At 45.4% G+C, this 18,551-nt stretch overlaps 1 protein-coding gene across 1 annotated transcript in view; it reads right to left on the bottom strand.

Moving 5' to 3' along the window:
• Positions 1-1,318: 1,318 nt before the first annotated feature.
• The window catches only part of C4_1H8orf76 (chromosome 4_1 C8orf76 homolog), a 134,851-nt gene continuing 117,618 nt past the window's right edge, over positions 1,319-18,551 (bottom strand). Inside the window, exons 5-6 of the mRNA XM_086966174.1 lie at positions 14,074-14,206; positions 1,319-2,019 (exon numbers count right to left, since the gene is read on the bottom strand). Of these exons, the coding sequence (XP_086822300.1) occupies positions 1,843-2,019; positions 14,074-14,206 (310 nt within the window). The 3' untranslated portion in view covers positions 1,319-1,842. The remainder of the gene's footprint in view (positions 2,020-14,073; positions 14,207-18,551) is intronic.

An 18,551-nucleotide genomic window follows, 5' to 3' on the forward strand; every position in this document is an offset into this window, starting at 1 on the left:
TCCGCGACATAGCTTTTATCATGAAGTCTTTTTAAATGTTTTTAACTTGTATTTTTTATATCAACGTATGAATTTGGAATATGTCTTTTTATGGTTTTTAACCGAAATAAAAGCTTTGATTGACTGACTGACTGTTTTTTCTTTTTACTAGACATTTGGGGGTGGGGGGGCAATTTTAGTAGCTGCCAGTTGCTGCTTGGTTGCTCCTCTATCCAAAAGTGCTTTTTTGCAAACACATTCCCCAGGTTTTTTTTTTTTTATTTACCAATATCTTATATACTACCCTAAATAGTATATTAGATTGACAAACAGAAAATGTCACTCATGCCGTTCTTTGCATGCGCATACAGCGGCACAGTCATGCAATGCAATAGAGCATTGAAAAATGCATTGACAAAGCCAATAGATCACCAAGGCAACATTTTTGGGCTTAGCCAATGCTTGTTAGAAGAGCTGCCAATACTGCAGTGCAATTGGACAGGACTGGAAAGACAAGTAGTGTGAAAATAGTCCGTATTTGTGCTGTTATTTTGATAGAAGTGGTAGGATGGGCTCAGCAAGGTCAAGATTATTTTTAAAAGTTATGGCTCTATTTTAAGTAATAAATGAATAAGAAACCCCTTTTGACGAGCTCAATATATCATACGGCTAGAAAAGCATTTAAAGTGGAGGCTTACTTTTGTTCCGTTTTTCCCTCCTCATTGTGGGTTTGGTAAACACTACAGCCGATGTAAAGAAGAAATTGGTATCGGATGTATACAATGGTAGTAATCTAATTAAAATGCTATTAAGAAAGTATGGTGTTGTCACTGGATGTTTGGCAACGCATACAACAACTTAACGCCTCTTTGGATTGCATCTATCCGCTTCAGTTTTCTTCAAGAAAACAGATTTATTTTTTTTTAAAAAGCTGAAAAAAAGGAATTGAGGAGGGTTTAGCCGATCTTGGTGGAGAGAGTTTATTTTCAAATTCTTAGCAGTTGTTTTAGAAAGAAAACTAAATGTAGTTAATTTAATGTTTCCTTTAAAATGTTTTATTTAGAAGATCGTTCTCTTTATAGAAATGCTCTGAGACTCCACATCATAGTTGAGATAATAGGTGTTTGCAAATGCCATGAAGCTTTTCATGATGAAAGCAATACTATTCATCAGTTGCAGTCTCTTTAGTGAGTATTTGCAAGCGTTTTGTTGGAGCACGACATGAAAGTATTTACACTCTAGTTTCTTTCCAGTATCGTCAACCATTTACCACCTGAAATTCAATTTGTCAAAAAGCAAAACCGCGCAAACCAGAGAGAAATGATGACTCCTCTAGTTCCTTGACAACTTTCTTTAGGTTTTTATCTTGATCTGCTCAAAAAGTCGCAAAATTGTTTGAAGATCGAAATATCAGTACATGGGAGAGCGAGAGCGAGAAAAGTGTGGTTGAAACATACTTTATTATCGTGAATATAAACGTAGTAAAATGGACACGCAGACACACCACTGCTCGACTATTCCTCTAAATAAGGAGCGAAAGCAGGTGGGCTACACAACATACTCATTCCAATAAATGACATGGGGACAGACTACCTGGTGCAGCCATTACAGCGTATCGGGGAGTGGGGTGTCGTGTAGGCCACACTACGTGCTCGTTGCGCCAAATGTAAGGCGGGGAAGGGCTGGAATGCAGAACGCAATGTCTGCTCACGACCTCTCAATGGGAAAGGTCACGGAGACCGCACTACCGACTCTTTTACAAGATGGAGGTGCTCCTTGACGTCACAGGACCATGCCTGTGGCTGAACAAACAAAAACAAAGATGCTGTTTCGGCCTGGAACACCTGTGAGCACCGGTAAGTCTCATTCCAAACAAGGTGCAAAGTCTTCCCGAATGTTCTTCGCCTTCTGGAACCATCTGCCTTCAAATTCGGACTCGGAGGTCGCAACAAAAGATGCGAGTGCGGCGGTAACACCCACTTTCCCCTCGGCCTGACTCTCTTCTTTCAGCTTTTCTTGCGCAAGATCTTCTCCCATAATCTGGAATGCAGAAGAAAAAACACATGACAACTATGTTTCACGCATGTCACCTGCGGGGCAAACAGGATGGAGCAAGGGTTGAAAAGAATGCTTTCCATGGCAACCACACATGTAAACAGAAAAACATGACAACTTTGGTACATACGGATCAGAATGGCCACCTATTCTTAGCACGAGGGCACAATGGATTCCTTTGTAGTCACCTCTGTAACTTAAACTTGACGAGCAATCAAATGCAGCGAGCACAGCCCTTTCCCACAGCAGGATTCTGTTGGTGACAGCCCATTCATCACAGTGACAGCTCAGGGTGAGAATTCGGGCACAGAGTCATTTAGGTTTTATTTGTACCTGTTCAGTGGTTTTGTTTTGAGGTCACTCTTCTGTGGAGGTTTTCCATTCAGAACTTTCATTCGTAGTTCAATAAAGTTCAGATTCCTACATATGAGTTCCTTACAGACTGGCACACTTCTGCTGCTGGAGCAAGGATTTATTGGAGTATATTTCACAAACACGATCTGCAAGAAAAATAATCCCCCGCTCCAAGAAATGCGACAGCCTGCATGCACGCGCAGTTCTGCGCAGACTATGTCCGTGTATGATCAAAATGACGCTTTAGTGTCCACAAGAGCTGCGCCTTGCCATTCAATAATTTCCATATCAAACCCACTGCCCGGTATGAAAAGACAGTAGTCAGAGGAGCCAATATCAGACTTCAAGTAAAGCGTCACTGGAGTACACAAGGGGCACACGTAGCTGCTGCTCTGTGAGGGGCCTTTTGCTGGTTCCTGGGGCAGTCAGTGGTTACAGGGTAGGACTCCGTGTACGTAATGTTGTTTACCACCAGTGTCCTAGGGGCACCAATGGGATACACAAGTTAATCTCTTTGGGAACTTGGCCCTCCAGGGTAGCCAGGACGCTCAGGGCTTATGCCAAGAGGCGGCGGGGGTTGGAAAATGAGATGTAGTATAACACAGTGATCATAACTCAATATTTGCAATGTGTGGTCAGTGCTTTAATTTAGAAAAAGAAAAGGACAATTTCATCAAAAAGCGAGTAGTCCAGTTGAAAACACGATAGTAAAACACAGAAGATGACACCTTCTGGGGCTTTGAAAAAACCCTAATTTATTAGTGTCCTCAGAGCAAACACAATGTTTCTGACAATGTTGGTCACATGATCAATGTTATCCCAAAGTTCTTGTTTCTGGACTACTCAGGGAACATTTGGTTTGTCCGGGTCCTTGGGTTTTAGAGAGCTAACCTACCTCAAAACAATTTGAAAAAGTGGGCAAGGGGAACAAATGAAAGGACTCTAGACCACACTCTTCTCTTGAGCCAAATGTGGGTACCACCAAGGGACAACAATTGTAATGTCAGCTGTTACCCTTAAAAAAGCGTATGGGTCAGATTAAAATGTGGCATCCCCCCAAATCTGGTTACCTAAAAGCCCTTCGTACAAACAACTAGAACACACCCAGCAAATTCTCTGCTGCTCTGCGGAGTTCTATTGGTAATGTCATGAAGACACCACTGTTCGGTCACCACAGCAAGGTAAAGTGCACAGCCACAAGTCCAAAGATTTTGAAGTTCAGCCAACAGATAAGTGCCCAGCTGATAGTTCTAGGTTTGGATAGGACTAGATGGACTACCCCGCCACTGCTTATCAAATGCATGTTTCTTTCTGGGGTCTGAATTTCTTTTTTTATATTTTTTTTATTTTACAGGTACACAAAAAAACACTATAAAGGACATCAAACGGACACCCACATTAGCACAGACTCAATGAGAGATAAACTCCCCTCCCGCAAGGTAGTGCCCCTGACATCCAATATGGGGGTCTGTGGGGACTACAGGTCACAGGTGAGTTTTTTCCAGTAGGGGGGGGGGGGCGACTGGAACAGGGCCACATATAGGAGTCACTAATTCAACCAGGACCAAAAAGGACCCGGTGATAGCGTTAGACTTCAACAATTGCAGCCATACAGTACTAGATGAGCCAACAGCAGTGCCGACCCACCCTTGGGTGGCAGACAGGCTTTGTAAAAGCTCCTCAACCATCGTGATGCTCTTCTTTGGGTCACAGCTCCTTCTAGACAGCAGGGCTGCGATGACCTTACAACTACTAAGCACTCGTCCAGCAAGATGTTCCCAAAAGGCCTTCCAGTCAACGGGTCCTTGTGCATACTTTGCCATGAATCATATTGGCACATTCAAGCCTATGCAGTGAAGCTTCGTGCAGGTAGGCCCTCTTTCCACAGACCACGGTATCAACGAGAGTCTGCAGACTGCCTGGACTCGGGCCCTTTCTAGAGGTAGAAGGACAACTACACGGAGGTCCCTCAGCTGCCCCGATGTCTTCTCTGCTGCGGCATTGGAGAGCACAGGCTTACTCAGTGTCCTGACAATGAGTAACAAACCCAGTATTGGCTGTAGGGTCCAGTACTTCAACTTCTCTGGTGGTGGAAGAGGGAACGCAAAGCCAACCTCAGGAGGTGTCACATTCGAACATTTCTGGAAGCCTCCAGTTCTGCCGGCATCCTATCTTTTTTGCTGTTCACTCTGTGTGGACGCCTGAGCCCCGTGTCCAAAGTCAGACCAGCTGTGACTGTTCATCGGTTATTCACATGTGTTATGTATGTCAGGTTTAGACTCAGCTGGGAATCTGGCCCCATTGCCAAGTGAGATGATCAAATATCACCCAGAAAAGTATACAAAAAAGTTATGGATTGAATTCTTGAATTAATCTCAGTCACTTGTAATTACTCTGGGCTGCATCCCAATCCATCATTATTTGCACACCATTTCACCTCAGTTTGGACACAGCTATATTCAAATCAGTCTTGATCCTGCTCCAATTGGAACAGTCCAGCCCAAACTGCCAAGCAGCGTCCTCCGTGAACCGGTTCACAAGCTATCCAGAACCAGGGAAAACTACTCTGGACAAAGAGGAACCTTCCCTAGACAAAGGAAACTGGCTGGAAACCGAATTCACCCAACAGGCACACAGATTTCGAATAGGAGGTACAGGAAAGGAATATGTGCCTGCTGGTATATCCGAGATGGACATAGCCAGCTTAAATAAAATTACTGCTATTTTTGGTAGTATGCACACAGAATCAAATAAACCCAGTCAATCACCAGTTGATCCGTGAACCACATACATATGCAAAATCTGCCTACATGTCCCAGACATGATGGAGACAAGGGACCCCATTTATCTGGACTGGATAGACCTTTCCTGTTATTTAACAGGACCTAACCTTGCAGTTCAGGCAGGGCTTTCCTACAGCAGGATCGAGGCTGATATGCACATTGTTAGGTCTAATCAGAGGTGGCATGATGCAAAAAACTCTGAACTGGGATGCATACAGAGCAATTACAAGTGGCTGAGATTACTTAAAGATACCCACCCAGCGCTTTTTTTTATTTATTTCAGTGCGATGCCACAAGTGTTATGGGTATGCATAAACATGGGTCCCATGCTCACTTTGCTACTGGAATCCAACTGCACCTGACTGAATAGTCCCAGCTAGAGCGAAACCAGTCTTCGGTTGCATGTGTTTCTTGTCAGGGAGTACCTGGCTCGGCAGTTTGGGATAAAATGCTCCTAATGGAGCTGGGTCAAGACGTTTTTGTATATGGCAAGGTCCAAACAGAGGTGGCATGCTGGGTAAAAACAATCATGTGACTGTAGCCCTAGCAATTAACAGTGGGCGAGTTTAATTCAAGCATCCCACTCACATACTTTTTTGATCTTGCCTAGGCAGCTCTTGCGCTATATATGCGGTATCTGGGATATGGGCTTGAAAAAACGCCCCTCTTTTTCATTGGTTCATTTTGCTGTCCATTGGAAATACTGGCTTTTCATTGGTGAATACACTTAGTAGACACTCCTTTTGAAATGTGTGTATCTCCCCATGAGGACTGCCCCTCTTACATGTGTTCTTACTGTTCAGGTTATTTATACTTAGAGAGAACTCTTTTTTTAGTTAGCCTGCCTCTTTGCTCATTAACTGTTGTGTTTACTTGTGCAATGAAACTTTGGTCAATAATTTGCTTGCCATCCTGTTATGCCTCGCCCTCCCCCCTCCCACAACACTGCTTCGGTCCCTTCATGTCCCTTAATCTCCCTGTGCCTCCCCCTCCCACAACACTGCTCGCAGGTCCCCACCACCCCTCGAGGCCACCTCTGTTTTGCTTTTTTTTTTGTTTTCATTACTTTAGGCATACTTTGCAGTGCAGTGCCCTTATTTAATATCTCTTTGCCATATACCCCTACCCCTACCCCCACCTCCACCCCCTGCACGCCTCTGAGATCGCTGCATTAAATTCTTATTATATAATAGGTTATATTGCATGTGTTACTTTTATTTATGTAGCGCACCTAGCCATGGTCTCGGGGGAAATTAAACAATCAGTCCAATATCACAGGATATTGAGCCAACACCACACTTGAACACTGATCCCCAGCTCACCAGTCAGCAGCTCTCACTTCTGCGCCTTCTCCTTTCTCTAGCCATGTTGCAGGGTGCAGTACCATATGTGGCCAAAAGAGGTCTCAAGGGACACCTAATGACAGCCGGTGGTACTGCACCCTCACAACACTGCTTGTTCTTTCTTCTTCATCGGTACACCCAGTTTATGTTGCCTAAGCGATTATTCATCCTTTAGTTATTCAGTGGCCATTATTTGTGTTCTAGTTACCATTTTGTTGCTTACACTGCAAAATAAAGTTTTGGCAATGTTCCACTCAGAAAATGCAATTCAGCTTACTGGAGGCAGGCACATAATGCCTTAACAAGGCAAATATTTATGAATTTAATCTGTGTCTGTTCTTGCATTGGCATTTATTTGTACTTTTTTGTAGAACGTGACACTCTTAAAGCCAAAACACAGCTCTTTAATATTTAAAGAAAAATTCCATCCTGGAGGTTTAAGTGGAGAAGCGTGGCTCAGTGGTTAGAGGCGGCAGACCCGGAAGCTGAGATCGACCGTGGACCAGGGTTCAATTCCCCGCCTCGGCGGGTCTCAGGCTCAAAATTCCACGGACTCGACAATTCTCGCTCTGGTGCCTACTCAACTCATGGCGTCACACTCTGCGACTCTGGGCAATAGCTTGCTTAATCTCCACTACGGCCCCTCGCGGCGGGATGCCTGGCTTTCACCTTGTGGACACCCTGCCGTGGTTTCTCACAGGGGAATACCAGGACGGGTTCCCTAAGCAAGCGCCGGGACGCTTACGGGCAGCTGTGCGCTTTACAAGTCCAGCACATTTACATTTACATTTAAGTAAATGTGTGATGAGTAACTGGAAAAAGTGCAAAAGAGTAGCACGTGTTTCACTAGAAATTGCCATTGCCATCCATCAGAGCAAAACTTGGTAATAATTATAATTGCTTTAATCCCTTCGAACATACCTCTTGTAACAACTCTTAAAACCATAAAGTGGGGAGGAGCCAAGCCAGCAACCACGATGGCCGCCTGACTCCTCGGCTCCGCTGACCCGCCCGCTTTCTGTCCGAAGCGCAGCGGATCCTGATCTCTATCCTGAACGAAAGTCGGCGCTTCGGAACCGGGCTGGGCTTCCGACCCGGATGCTGTGTTCCCCGTCGGCCAGCTCGCTGTGGAGCCGGAGATTCGCCCTCGTCCAGCCCCACCGCGGCGTGTGAGGGACCGGGTCTTTGTTCTCCGGAGAGGCTGCCCCTTGACTCGGCAGCAGCGGACGCCTGCAGCGGGAGGGGCCGGAGGCTGCTGTGATACTGTTGCAACAATTGCTACAGTGTGCCGCCCGGCCCTCCGCGCTTCCACATTTGCTTGAATACTGTAGCAGGCGCTACATTGTATCCCTCATCCGTCCCAGGTTCGGCGCTGGGTGACTTATCTATCCTTTGGCGCTGCGGTAGACGCCATTTTACCAGGCGCCCTGCACCTCGGTTGGCAGTCCCCGGGGGCTTCCATGAGACGCTCTCCATAACGCAAGTTGCTTACGGCAGGATCCGAACAGCGGGAGATCAACTTGCACCGTGGCTTCGTGGTGATTGCGCTCATTGCTCACACTATCGGCTTGCCTTTGAGATGGGCTCTGGCAGACACTACAGGGGACGACAACATGGCGACGCCCTCTGGGTGCGGGACTCTGCTGCTGTGGAGCCCATTGTCCTTGCAGATGTTTTAATTGCCCTGCACGACCTGCGGTCATCTATGCGGGCGTGCGCCCGAGACCTGAAAGATCGACTAGATGGAGTGTTGCCTGGTGAGCTCCCGGAAGACTGTGCTGCTTGCTGTTCCCCGCCGACCTACTGCACCCGGTGGCCGGCGGTGGGGACCTGCGTATCCCGCCGTGTGTCGAGACTCGGAACACCCCGGACGACTCGGCTGCTGGGCCCTCTACTCTGGAGATGCTGGGGAGTGGGACGCTGGACCCTGCCCACCGGCTGGAGAGCTCTTGCTGGTCGACCTGCCCTGTGCCCACCTTGGGGTCCCCCGGAGGGCCCCCCTGCTCTGCCAGGAGATTGTTGCTACGGCCCTGGCCAGTCGGCCTTCAGGTACTGCTGCTGGGTTTCCACCTTTACTGGGTAGCTACTGACTGTTCGGCACTACGTGGGACAGATTTCTGCGAGGGGCTTTTGAACTGGTGGTGGTCTTTACATCTGCACCTCTTGTCCAAGATGGCCGCTGCCCGCCTGGACTTCATTATTCGGCTGGATCGACGGGGACAAGGCTGACACTATCTTTATGTTTTGAATGTGGTCGGATGCTACATGATTGACGGAAAATTGGAACTGTTGGGATGGTATATGCTATTACGGTGTCGGGTCGGGATCCGAGGAGGGATGGCCGAGGGTGGATCTGTTGATTGTATGTTTCCTTTGCCTGGGCCCTCCCCCGGTCTTCTGTGATTTCCTTTCTCTCTTTTCTTCTCTTCTGCATTTCGGGTACTCTTTTGGGGCGACAGACACTCTGCGAGGGGGGGGGGTAGGCCGTAGCCTTTGCATGTGTGTAGGGTGGGGCGGGTGTTCTTATGTTCTTTTTTGTTACTATGGGCCTTGGTTTTCATTCTCCTACTTCTACTCTTTCTCTCCCACTTTTTCCTGGGGTTTTTGGGTGGATCGATATGGTGTGGGTGGTAACTGCCGACCGTAGTAATGCTAGCTTACATTTTCTCCTGTCCGGTCTTCTGCGGTCAATTGCTGAGCGGATATTGTTTGCCTAATCATGATGCTGATACTTGCCCACTTATGTCCTGGATGGTCTATCTTGCCTCAGATCCTTTCTAGCCCCTTTTTATGGACATACTAAAAACTTTAAAATTAAACCTCACCTCTCCTGCTTCCCGGTGGCACATATGTCTCCAGTGTAACTTAGTATTATCCTGCTTGTGCTCCTATGTTGCCGGGACGCATTTACCAGTTGCTATTGCGCTTCAGATGTTGCCGAGGCCGGCCGGATGGTTGTAGGCCCGAATTTGTATGATTCTATTGTGCAATAAAGGTTTTCAAAAATTAAAAAAAAAAAAAAAAAAACCATAAAGTACAGCATCACTTATACTGGTGATCTAGAAGGTTTTAAAAGGTCCGCTGTTTCTGTAGCTTGAGAGATACTTGCTTTTATATCTGGATTTTATTAGGTGCCAGGAGGCATGGAGAGTGTCTAGTATTTTGCCACTGCTGTGTCAGCGCTTCCTGCAGGTTTAATTTGTTGCTTCTCAATCTTTGTCTCCAGTATGAATACCTAAATTCTGTCGGACTTATCTCCTGATTCCAAAACCAGGCACCACTTCCATTTAGTGGTAACTGATGGGAAACTTAAGTCTGTGCCTTCCATTTCCACTGGCTTCGCATCCACCTTCCCCCAATTAAAATAAGAAACATGGAAAAGGAAACGTATGTTCAGCTGCATTTTGTTCTGTTTATAATTGCATTAAGGCTGCAGTACCTAACGTGGCTAATAGAGGTTCGTAACAGCCTGTGGTACCGCACCCTTTCCTTTCTTCGTGGATTTTCGTTTATTACTTATGCTACTGCTGTGATATTTTTTTAAAAAAAAGAACAAACATCACTTGCAACGCAAATAGCTCAAGCTTTCACTAATGCAACACCTATTGCATTGCGCAGGCTTATTCAGATCAGATAATGCTTTATTCGATTTTGTTTCAAAAATCATAAAAGCGTACAAATAAAAGACAATCATACTTAAAAAGGCAGCAAACATACAGACAGTGATACAATGCAGTCAAATATCTACAGGTTAAAATAACTACAAGTTAAAAAACATGTGCCCAGACTTTTGAAGTACTATCCAAATTTAAAAACGTGCTGTGTTTAAAATTGGGATTGCCAACTAAGCTAATACATGAGGCTGTCCCTTTATACAATTTCATCAGCAGTTACAGTTATTATACCGCGAATCAAGTCTCTTAGATGCAAAAAAGTTACTACCACTGAGAGCATGAGGACCCCTTCCCAGCAGATAGGTATGGTCTGCCTTTGATCTTATTGGCGGGATATATGGGGTACTTGGGTAGAAATCATGTAAGTCCCACACAGATATGGGGCCGTCTCCTTTTTGGGGTGGGTTGGATCGTAGATAGGGGACAATGTTCCTATTTCTAAATTTCACTAGAACCAGGTCCCCGCTGATGTCTTTGGTTAGAGACCCTAGCCAGCCCACTCTTCTAACACACAGGATTCCACCGTCGTGATTGGGTGTGAGTGGTCTGTTATTAGATATCCAGAATATGACCTTATTTAAAAGTTCCTGCCGTCTTTCGGGTTTCCCGTGGGAGGGTGCCGGTATTCCTGAGAGAACGAGGACAAATGGGGCGGCTTCTGGGGGTAAGTGTATGGATGCTGCTCTGTTTGGGTCCACTCTGGCAGCAGTATACTTAGTAAACCCAGATTTAGGGGCGACTTTAGGGGCAGTTGTAGCGGTTTTGTTAGGAGATTGTGGAGGGGTTTGGGCATATTTACTTATGTTAATAGGCAAAGGAGCATTGGGGGCAATAAATAAGTCAGAACCGTTGGGTATTACCTTCTTAGAAGTGGACGGAGAGTTGATTTTAGTGGTTTTCTCTTTTCTTATGGTAGTTGGCGAAGGGGCTCTTCCCCCACTAGATAGATCTTTAGTGGTTGGTGGAGAGTTGGCTTGAATGGTTTTCTCAATACCTGTTAGTCTATCACCCAGGGCGTTAATTTTTTCTACCAATGGTGATACGATAGAATTTAACAATAGCTCTAACTGAGACAATAAAGGGAAACGGGGAGAAGATACTTGGTCGTCACATTTTCCAGCCTCCACCGTAGTTAAGGTGGGGCTAGTGACTGGTGATGTAGGACCAGCGCACAGTTTTAGTATTTTAGGATGATTCCGACTGTCATTAGTCCCGTCATGCTTCCTTTTAGCGTTTGGGCCCTGAAACAATGCAATACCTTGGGTATTGTCTTTTTGAGATGGTAAAGATGAGTCACAAGGTTTCCTAATTGGGGTAATGGTGCTGATGCCTTTTACGGGGGATGGTGATACCACTGGGGCATACTTAGTGCCACACAAAGCATTTATTTCCTCCCAAAAAGGCAAGTTCTGCGGACTATCAGGGATCAGTGGGGGAGATTGCCTAGTATCTATGGATTGGCGCGGGTCATTCTCAGCTTCGCTAGAGGTGGACAATGTTCTACTGGTCACGGTAAAATTTAAGGTCCCCTGACCTGGGTTTCTTATTGGTCCCCTTGCGTGTCATAATGCAGTGTGGTACTATATAAACGATGATGATGGCTTTAAGGGGAAAATAAACTGTCCATAGAGTGTCAATGTATAGTTCAAATTGATGTACCTCCTCTTGTCGAGGAACCAAGGGGGGTGGCCCGTCCCGTCCTCCTCAGGCCTCCTCAGGCCACAGAGGGCCCGCCCTTTGCCCGGGCTTAGCCCGGCGCGTCCCGCGCGCGTCCTCGCGGGACGAGGGTGCAGGCGAGTCTTTATGCGCCTCCTGGCGCGTGGGAAATGCGCAATGAGCCCCTGTGGCTCCTGGGGCTTGCAGTCTGGCAAGTGGTCTGTGGCGCTGGACCGGCGGAGCAAAGCCCGGCCGGTCGGTGAGGGCGGAGCTAAGCCCGGCCGCGATGCAAGGAAACACCCACAAACACGAACACCGATGGACTCTGCTGCAGGCGAGTCTTTATGCGCCTCCTGGCGCGTGGGAAATGCGCAATGAGCCCCTGTGGCTTGCAGTCTGGCAAGTGGTCTCTGGCACTGGACTGGCGGAGCAAAGCCCGGCCGTTCGGTGAGGGCGGGGTCGGAGCTAATCCCGGCCGCGATGCAAGGAAACACCCACAAACACGAACAGGCTTATTGTATACTTGAATTCACGATGGCAAGTAATTTCCCACAGAAAGTATGCATGATGATGTGGGGTGCAGCTGGTATCACCATGTTTAGCATTAGTGACCAGAAAACCATTTAACCCCTTTGGCGCTTATGATGAGCTGAGCTCGTCATAACTGCTGCTGAACGTCCACGCAGGGCTAATTCGCCTCCTGTGCGGGTGTTCCACAGGAGGGGTGGAGTCATGACGAGCTCAGCTCGTCATGAGCACAGCTCCGCTGTGCAGCATGAAGAGCTGGGCTAGTCATGAGTACTGCTGCGCCGCGCGCGGCCCTCCTTCCCCCCGTATCCCGGGGGAATTAGCCCCGCGTGGAAGGGGGTTAATGTTGGCTTGCTGTTAGGCAACCAGAAAGAAAAATCTGAGGTAAAAGGAAAGATGAGAAAGAATGACAGAATTGAGCATTAGCAAAGAGAAATCAAAAGCGGATATCATGTCAACCAGGGATAAAGTTCACAAATGGAAGAGGAAGGAAACAGAACTAAGCACTGAGAAGACCAACAGATAGCGGAGCAGATGAAAAGATGGAATCAATGGGAAAGAACTACCTATAAGGCAAGTAGAAGGCAACCTGGTTGACGGCAATGCTGGAGATGCCAAGGTTGCTTAAAGTAGTGTGGGGAGGTAAACTGTATTGGAAGCTGCGAAATATCAAGCAGAATGTGTAGTCAGCACAGGCTGACATAATTAGCAAAGTGACACGTAAAAAAAAGGGCAGTGCCAGTGGAATACAAAGCTTTAAACTGGCACTGGTGTACCAAGGGGGGTGAAAAAATAAATAAAACACTTTCCTTAAGGCACGATGCGACGTCCTCCTCTACCGGTCGTCTCTCTTCCAGTGAGACCAGGAAACTGCACTAACCAATCCTGGCAATGCTCTCACAGCATGAGAGCAGCGCCAGGATTGGCTAGAGAAGTTTCTCTCGATGCTCCTAAGAGCACTGGAGGCCTGCCCTTTCTCTAACTTGGCAGCTATGTTAGAGAACTTTAAAATGCGCGTGTCTGGCTGGCCGTCGCAAGATGGCCGGCGAAGGAGACATGTGCATTTTAAAGCGCACAGCCCCCTGCTGCTGTCACAGGCATGGCAGCACTGGCCCGCCACGTCCTGTCACTCAGTTCAGGACGGGGCGATTGCAAAAAAAAATGGTAATAAATACACTTTATTACAATTTCATTTTTTAGCTCTGGCCTGTGGAGTGATGCTCCTCCGCTCAAACAGGGGAGCCTCCACAGGCTTATTTATATTGCAAGCGGAGCCATAAGACTCCGGATTGATGAAGATTTGACGTTCAAAGAAGCTGGAGTAAAAGGGAAGTTGAGAGAGAGAGAGACTCAACAGTGGCAAAAGGCAGGAGGGGGTGAGAGCCTTGGAGGGGTTAATGAGAGAACTTTGGAGGGTATTGTGCAGAGATAAGCATAGGTGAGACCCAAAAGAACAGAAAATGTGACAGTCTGGGAAGTAATCTATACTGGGGTTATGGGAGAGAAGGATAAGTGTAAACCGAGCGAGAGGGGCCGCACCTGAGTTCAGACCGAATGCATCAGAAGCTTTTCACCTTCCCTAAGCCAGAGCTGGGCAAAGTGTTAGGAGCTGAGAGGGTGAAAACACTGCCACACTCACTTTCAAAACGAGATGTAGAGTTCAATGAATGTGTATTTGGAAAACGCCAGCTGCACACATACCTCAGCAGTCAGGATCAAAGAGGCTTCATTCAACCCGAAGCCTTTTAACTTCTCTTCAATGGCCGATTGTTCCTTCAGGTTTTTCTCCAGAATGAAAGAGGCCTGTTGAGGTTGCACCAGCTGGAGGAGAAGCCTGAAAGAGAAAAAGCTGTGAGAAACTGACTTATTCAAGAAAGCACCGCTGTTAAAGCTTCTTCTAAACATTCAAAAATATACTGCATTAAGGGGAGGCGGTGGGACAGGCAACCTCTTTTATTCAGGGAAAAAAATGTTTTATTTGGATAAGTTGGTATGCAAATTCAACTACATTTTTTTCTTTCTTAGATTTACATGGCAACATACTTCAAATCATACCTATATAATTTACAATGGCCATTACAAAGAAAACAAGCCCTGGGGAAGCCTATATGTCTGAAACTTGGCACAAGTGTGCAATGTTTCTGTTTTTTTGCAAATATTTTTTTGTAAACTAATACTGCAAAAAATAAAAAGAAAACAAGCCGCTCCCTAAATGTGGCACCATATCCTTGCAGGTAAAAAAGAGAAAAATAGAAGTTTCTCACAAAGACTGTGAGGACTGTTCACACAAATGTTTATGAAAGTCAAATCTACAAACCAACAAAACATAGCGGATTTGCCCCTCAAATGTTTTTTCAGGCACGGGAATATATTTGTTATTGTAATTGTATTTATATAGCGCTTACTACCCCTGATGAAGCGTTAAATCGCTTTTTGGTGAGTAGCATGATACCCCGGAACCCAAAGGATTAGAGATGGATTAGTATAGGGAAATACAAGTTGTTAATTTGAGCGGTGGACATGTGAGATTGTTAGTTTGATTGAATAGGATAAAGGGGAGATAGGGGAGGTCATAGTAGTAAAATTAGGTAGGGGATGAGACAAAGGAGGGATACCGGAGAAAAGAGTCTAGAAGTGTTATTTTGGAGATCATACTAGTAAATGAGGGTTGGGGTGAGTCACAAAGAGATAGGGAATGGATGAATCTAGAAAGGGTTATATGGAAGACCACAGTAGTAGAATGAGGTTAGGGGTAGTCAAGGAGGGATGGAGGAGGTTACAGTCAAGAAGGGGTCCTTAGGGAGATCTTTGTAGGAGAATGAGGTTGAGATGAGTCAGAGTGGAGATAGAAGATAATTAGAGAGAGGTATAGGATGAGACAGTAGTGCATTGGAAGGAGGTGAAGGGCTTTCTTTTCTTTCTTTCTACAGTAGAAGTAAAGTAATAACTATATGGATACATAACTACATAGAAAATGTATACATGTATTAGGAAAATAACAGAGATATAAAATTGTATTGCATAAAGTTCCATATGTGCATGTAGGGTTGGAGTGTTAGAAATCCAGACTATTCAGTTGTTGCTGTACGTAAAGCTTATTAATTTGTGTATTTTTATAATATATATTTTTTAAATATTGTTCTCAATATTTTAATAGTGAAGCACTTATAAATACAATTGTAATGATTATATTTCCATATTGTGATTGATAAATAAAATAAACAGAGACCAATAAGCAACTAATCAAATAACTTATATGAAAACTATCCAGTGACCTATAAACATGTTAAGTATAAAATAATGTTATTACCTAGTGGGGGTTGCCACTAGGTAGTTATAGTTAGGTCTGCTTTTACATAGAAAGAGTGTTTTTTGGTTTGCTAATAACTTTGGCCCATTTGAAGAATCTTCACAAAACTCCCCAAAAATCAAAAAAGTTCATCCACCTCAGCTTCTTCTTGGAAAGTTTTGGGGTGATCCATCAATCGGAGGCCAAAAAAGAAAAGGGCGGGTCCAAAAACACAAAATCACCATGCATTTTTCCACAGACTTCTTTAAGACAGGCTACAGCAAAAACTACTAAACAGAATTACACCAAATTCATCCGGAAGCCAGATCTTGGTCCACAGATTGTGATTTAGTGTAAATTTGTTTAGCTGTTTTTGAGAAAACTAGGGTAAAAAAATAATTCTACATTTTGGCTCACGGGAGCGCACATTTAAAAATAAAGTGATCTGATTGGCCCAAGGAGCTTTATTTCCCTAAGGTCCATCTTGCTCCTGCAAGAACAAGCGTTCTGACTGGCTGCCTGCAAAATTAGAAAAATGCTGCTGCCAGCCGTTACAGGATTCAAGGACTGAGTCCCCTGCTCTGAAGTTATAAACATAATAAAGATATATGGAGGCATGGTAGGAATACGGGATACCCTTTCCCCCTAGGCCCCATGGGGGACCCAAAAAATGACACAAAAAGCTGCAAACCCATGAGATACTCGCAAGATTGGGGAAAAAAATGGCAGCTGGGCTTCATTTATTTTTTATAAGCTGCAAGGGCTGTGTTCGAAAAGGGAAGAGGGCTGCATGGCCCCCCTCCTTGAGCCTGCAGAGGCCCCAGGGAGCCCACCCTCCGGGCCAAAAACAATGTTTATGGAGAGGGTGAACACATGCCCCCCCTCCACGAGTGTCCAAAGGCCCAGAGGAGCCCACCCCGGGGCCAAACATTTTATTTATGGGGATGGTGCTGCACGCCCCTCCCTCCCTGAGCCATGGGAGGCCCAAGGAAGTTCACCCCTCCAAGGACCGAAGTTTTCTAAAATAGGGAGAAGGGGCCACGCAGCCACCTCCTCGAGCATCTAAAGGCCCCAGGGAGCTCACCGCCCGGGCCTGATTCCTTAAAGGTAGAGGGGAATATGGTTGCCCCTCCCTGAGACATTAATGGCCCCAGGCTGGCTCACAGACTATGTCCTGGGGAGGCCACACTGATCCAGAGGATATAGTTGTTTCCCTGCCCGCAGCGGCATGGGCAAGGAAACCTATATTTGCTCTCACTTGACTGGAGCATTTTCAAAACTCCAGCCAAGCGGAACTAAATACCAAATCCGCTCCGGCTTCTGGGGAGCAGACTTCTGATCTATTTACCTGCCTGCACTAAAGCAGGTAGGGAAATAGATGAATATATTGCTCCTGCCCGTAGGGATCAGCATTAGTAGCTACTCCTTGCGGGCAGGAGTAATGCCGGCTCCTGCTGTATACGGGGAGCTGGCAGGGGCCATGGTGGTCTACCGGCAACCCCCAATGACAATGTAAGTGAGGGCCCCGGGGGATGGGGTCCCTGGGCCCTAAATCGGCAGAGGAATGGGGGCCGCGTGCCCTCCTCCCCCCGAGATGTCATCAGTGGAGTCATAATAGAAGTCGTAGAACATGTCATGAGTGATGTCATACGTGAAGTCGCAAGCAGTGCATGGCAGCAGCACAAGTTCCAGTTAGTGCTGTAAAATGTAACTGGTGAATTTCTGTGTTTTTTTTAGATCAAAACGTTAATGATGAAATAGGCAAATTCATCCACAACATTGCTTTAACCTTTGTTTTTTTCAGTGAATATATATATTTTGCAATTGAAGCTTCACATACCTCCACTGACAGCACCGGAAGAAAGCAAGCAGCTCAGCTCTGTGTTTCCAAGATTGTCCTTTTATTCGTTTTTCCACATAATCAAAGTGCAAGAGTGCAGTAAAGACTAACTTGTTTTGGGAGTAGCCTTCAACAGTGTCATTTTATTGAGATGAAATCCCTATTCTGCAATTGCACTTTATCTGTATGACCGTATTAGAAACAACAGACACACAATATGTTCCATATGACCATGAGGAGTCTCACCTAGCCATATGAATAAGGATTGCACATATGCACTTGCACTTTAGATAGCTATATTTATTATGACCAAATATACTATATTTAATTGGGATATGGAGTCAATTGACATATATTTGTATTTGGCATTTGCACTTTACAACATCTTTGTGCCTTTCTGTGGATAATTGGATGTGGAATAAACTGCAGGCAGCCAATGAGATACCAACCCTGGCGGCATGTGTATATATTCGGATATGGTGCTATAATGATGCTGTTGGCTTAAGGTAAACTCCTCTATGCATCAACACTTTTTTGTTAAACTTTTTTCATGGAGCACAGGGCAAATGAGCATGGTTGTTCACATCTATGCACTTGCACTTTATGAGTTATCTCTATATATACATTTGGTGAGTGACCAAAAAACTGAAGCATATGAAGACATAATGTCCTAATATCAGTGTCTTCACACAAATTGATCATTATGGCATATTTGAATACGCATTTGCACCTTATGAGATATCTATGTACATTCTGTGGATATTTATAAAATTGTTAAGAAGAATGTAAGTGCAACACACTATACAAAAGAAATGATTTGGCATGTACACCTCAAAGACTGTAGCAAAGTGAACTCTATATGGACTGTTAGATGCATATGAAATGACTTGGCATCAATATATATAAAAAAATTATTGAGATATTGTCACTATGGGACTCAACATGGCGACACACACACACTTTGTTAAGCAGACCTACAGAATAACTATATGTTTATATATATATATATATATGAGCAGAAGTTGATGTAAAATAAAGACCCTTGAACTA

This window comes from Lissotriton vulgaris, chromosome 4_1, assembly GCF_964263255.1.
Source record: "Lissotriton vulgaris chromosome 4_1, aLisVul1.2, whole genome shotgun sequence".
Taxonomy (NCBI): domain Eukaryota; kingdom Metazoa; phylum Chordata; class Amphibia; order Caudata; family Salamandridae; genus Lissotriton; species Lissotriton vulgaris.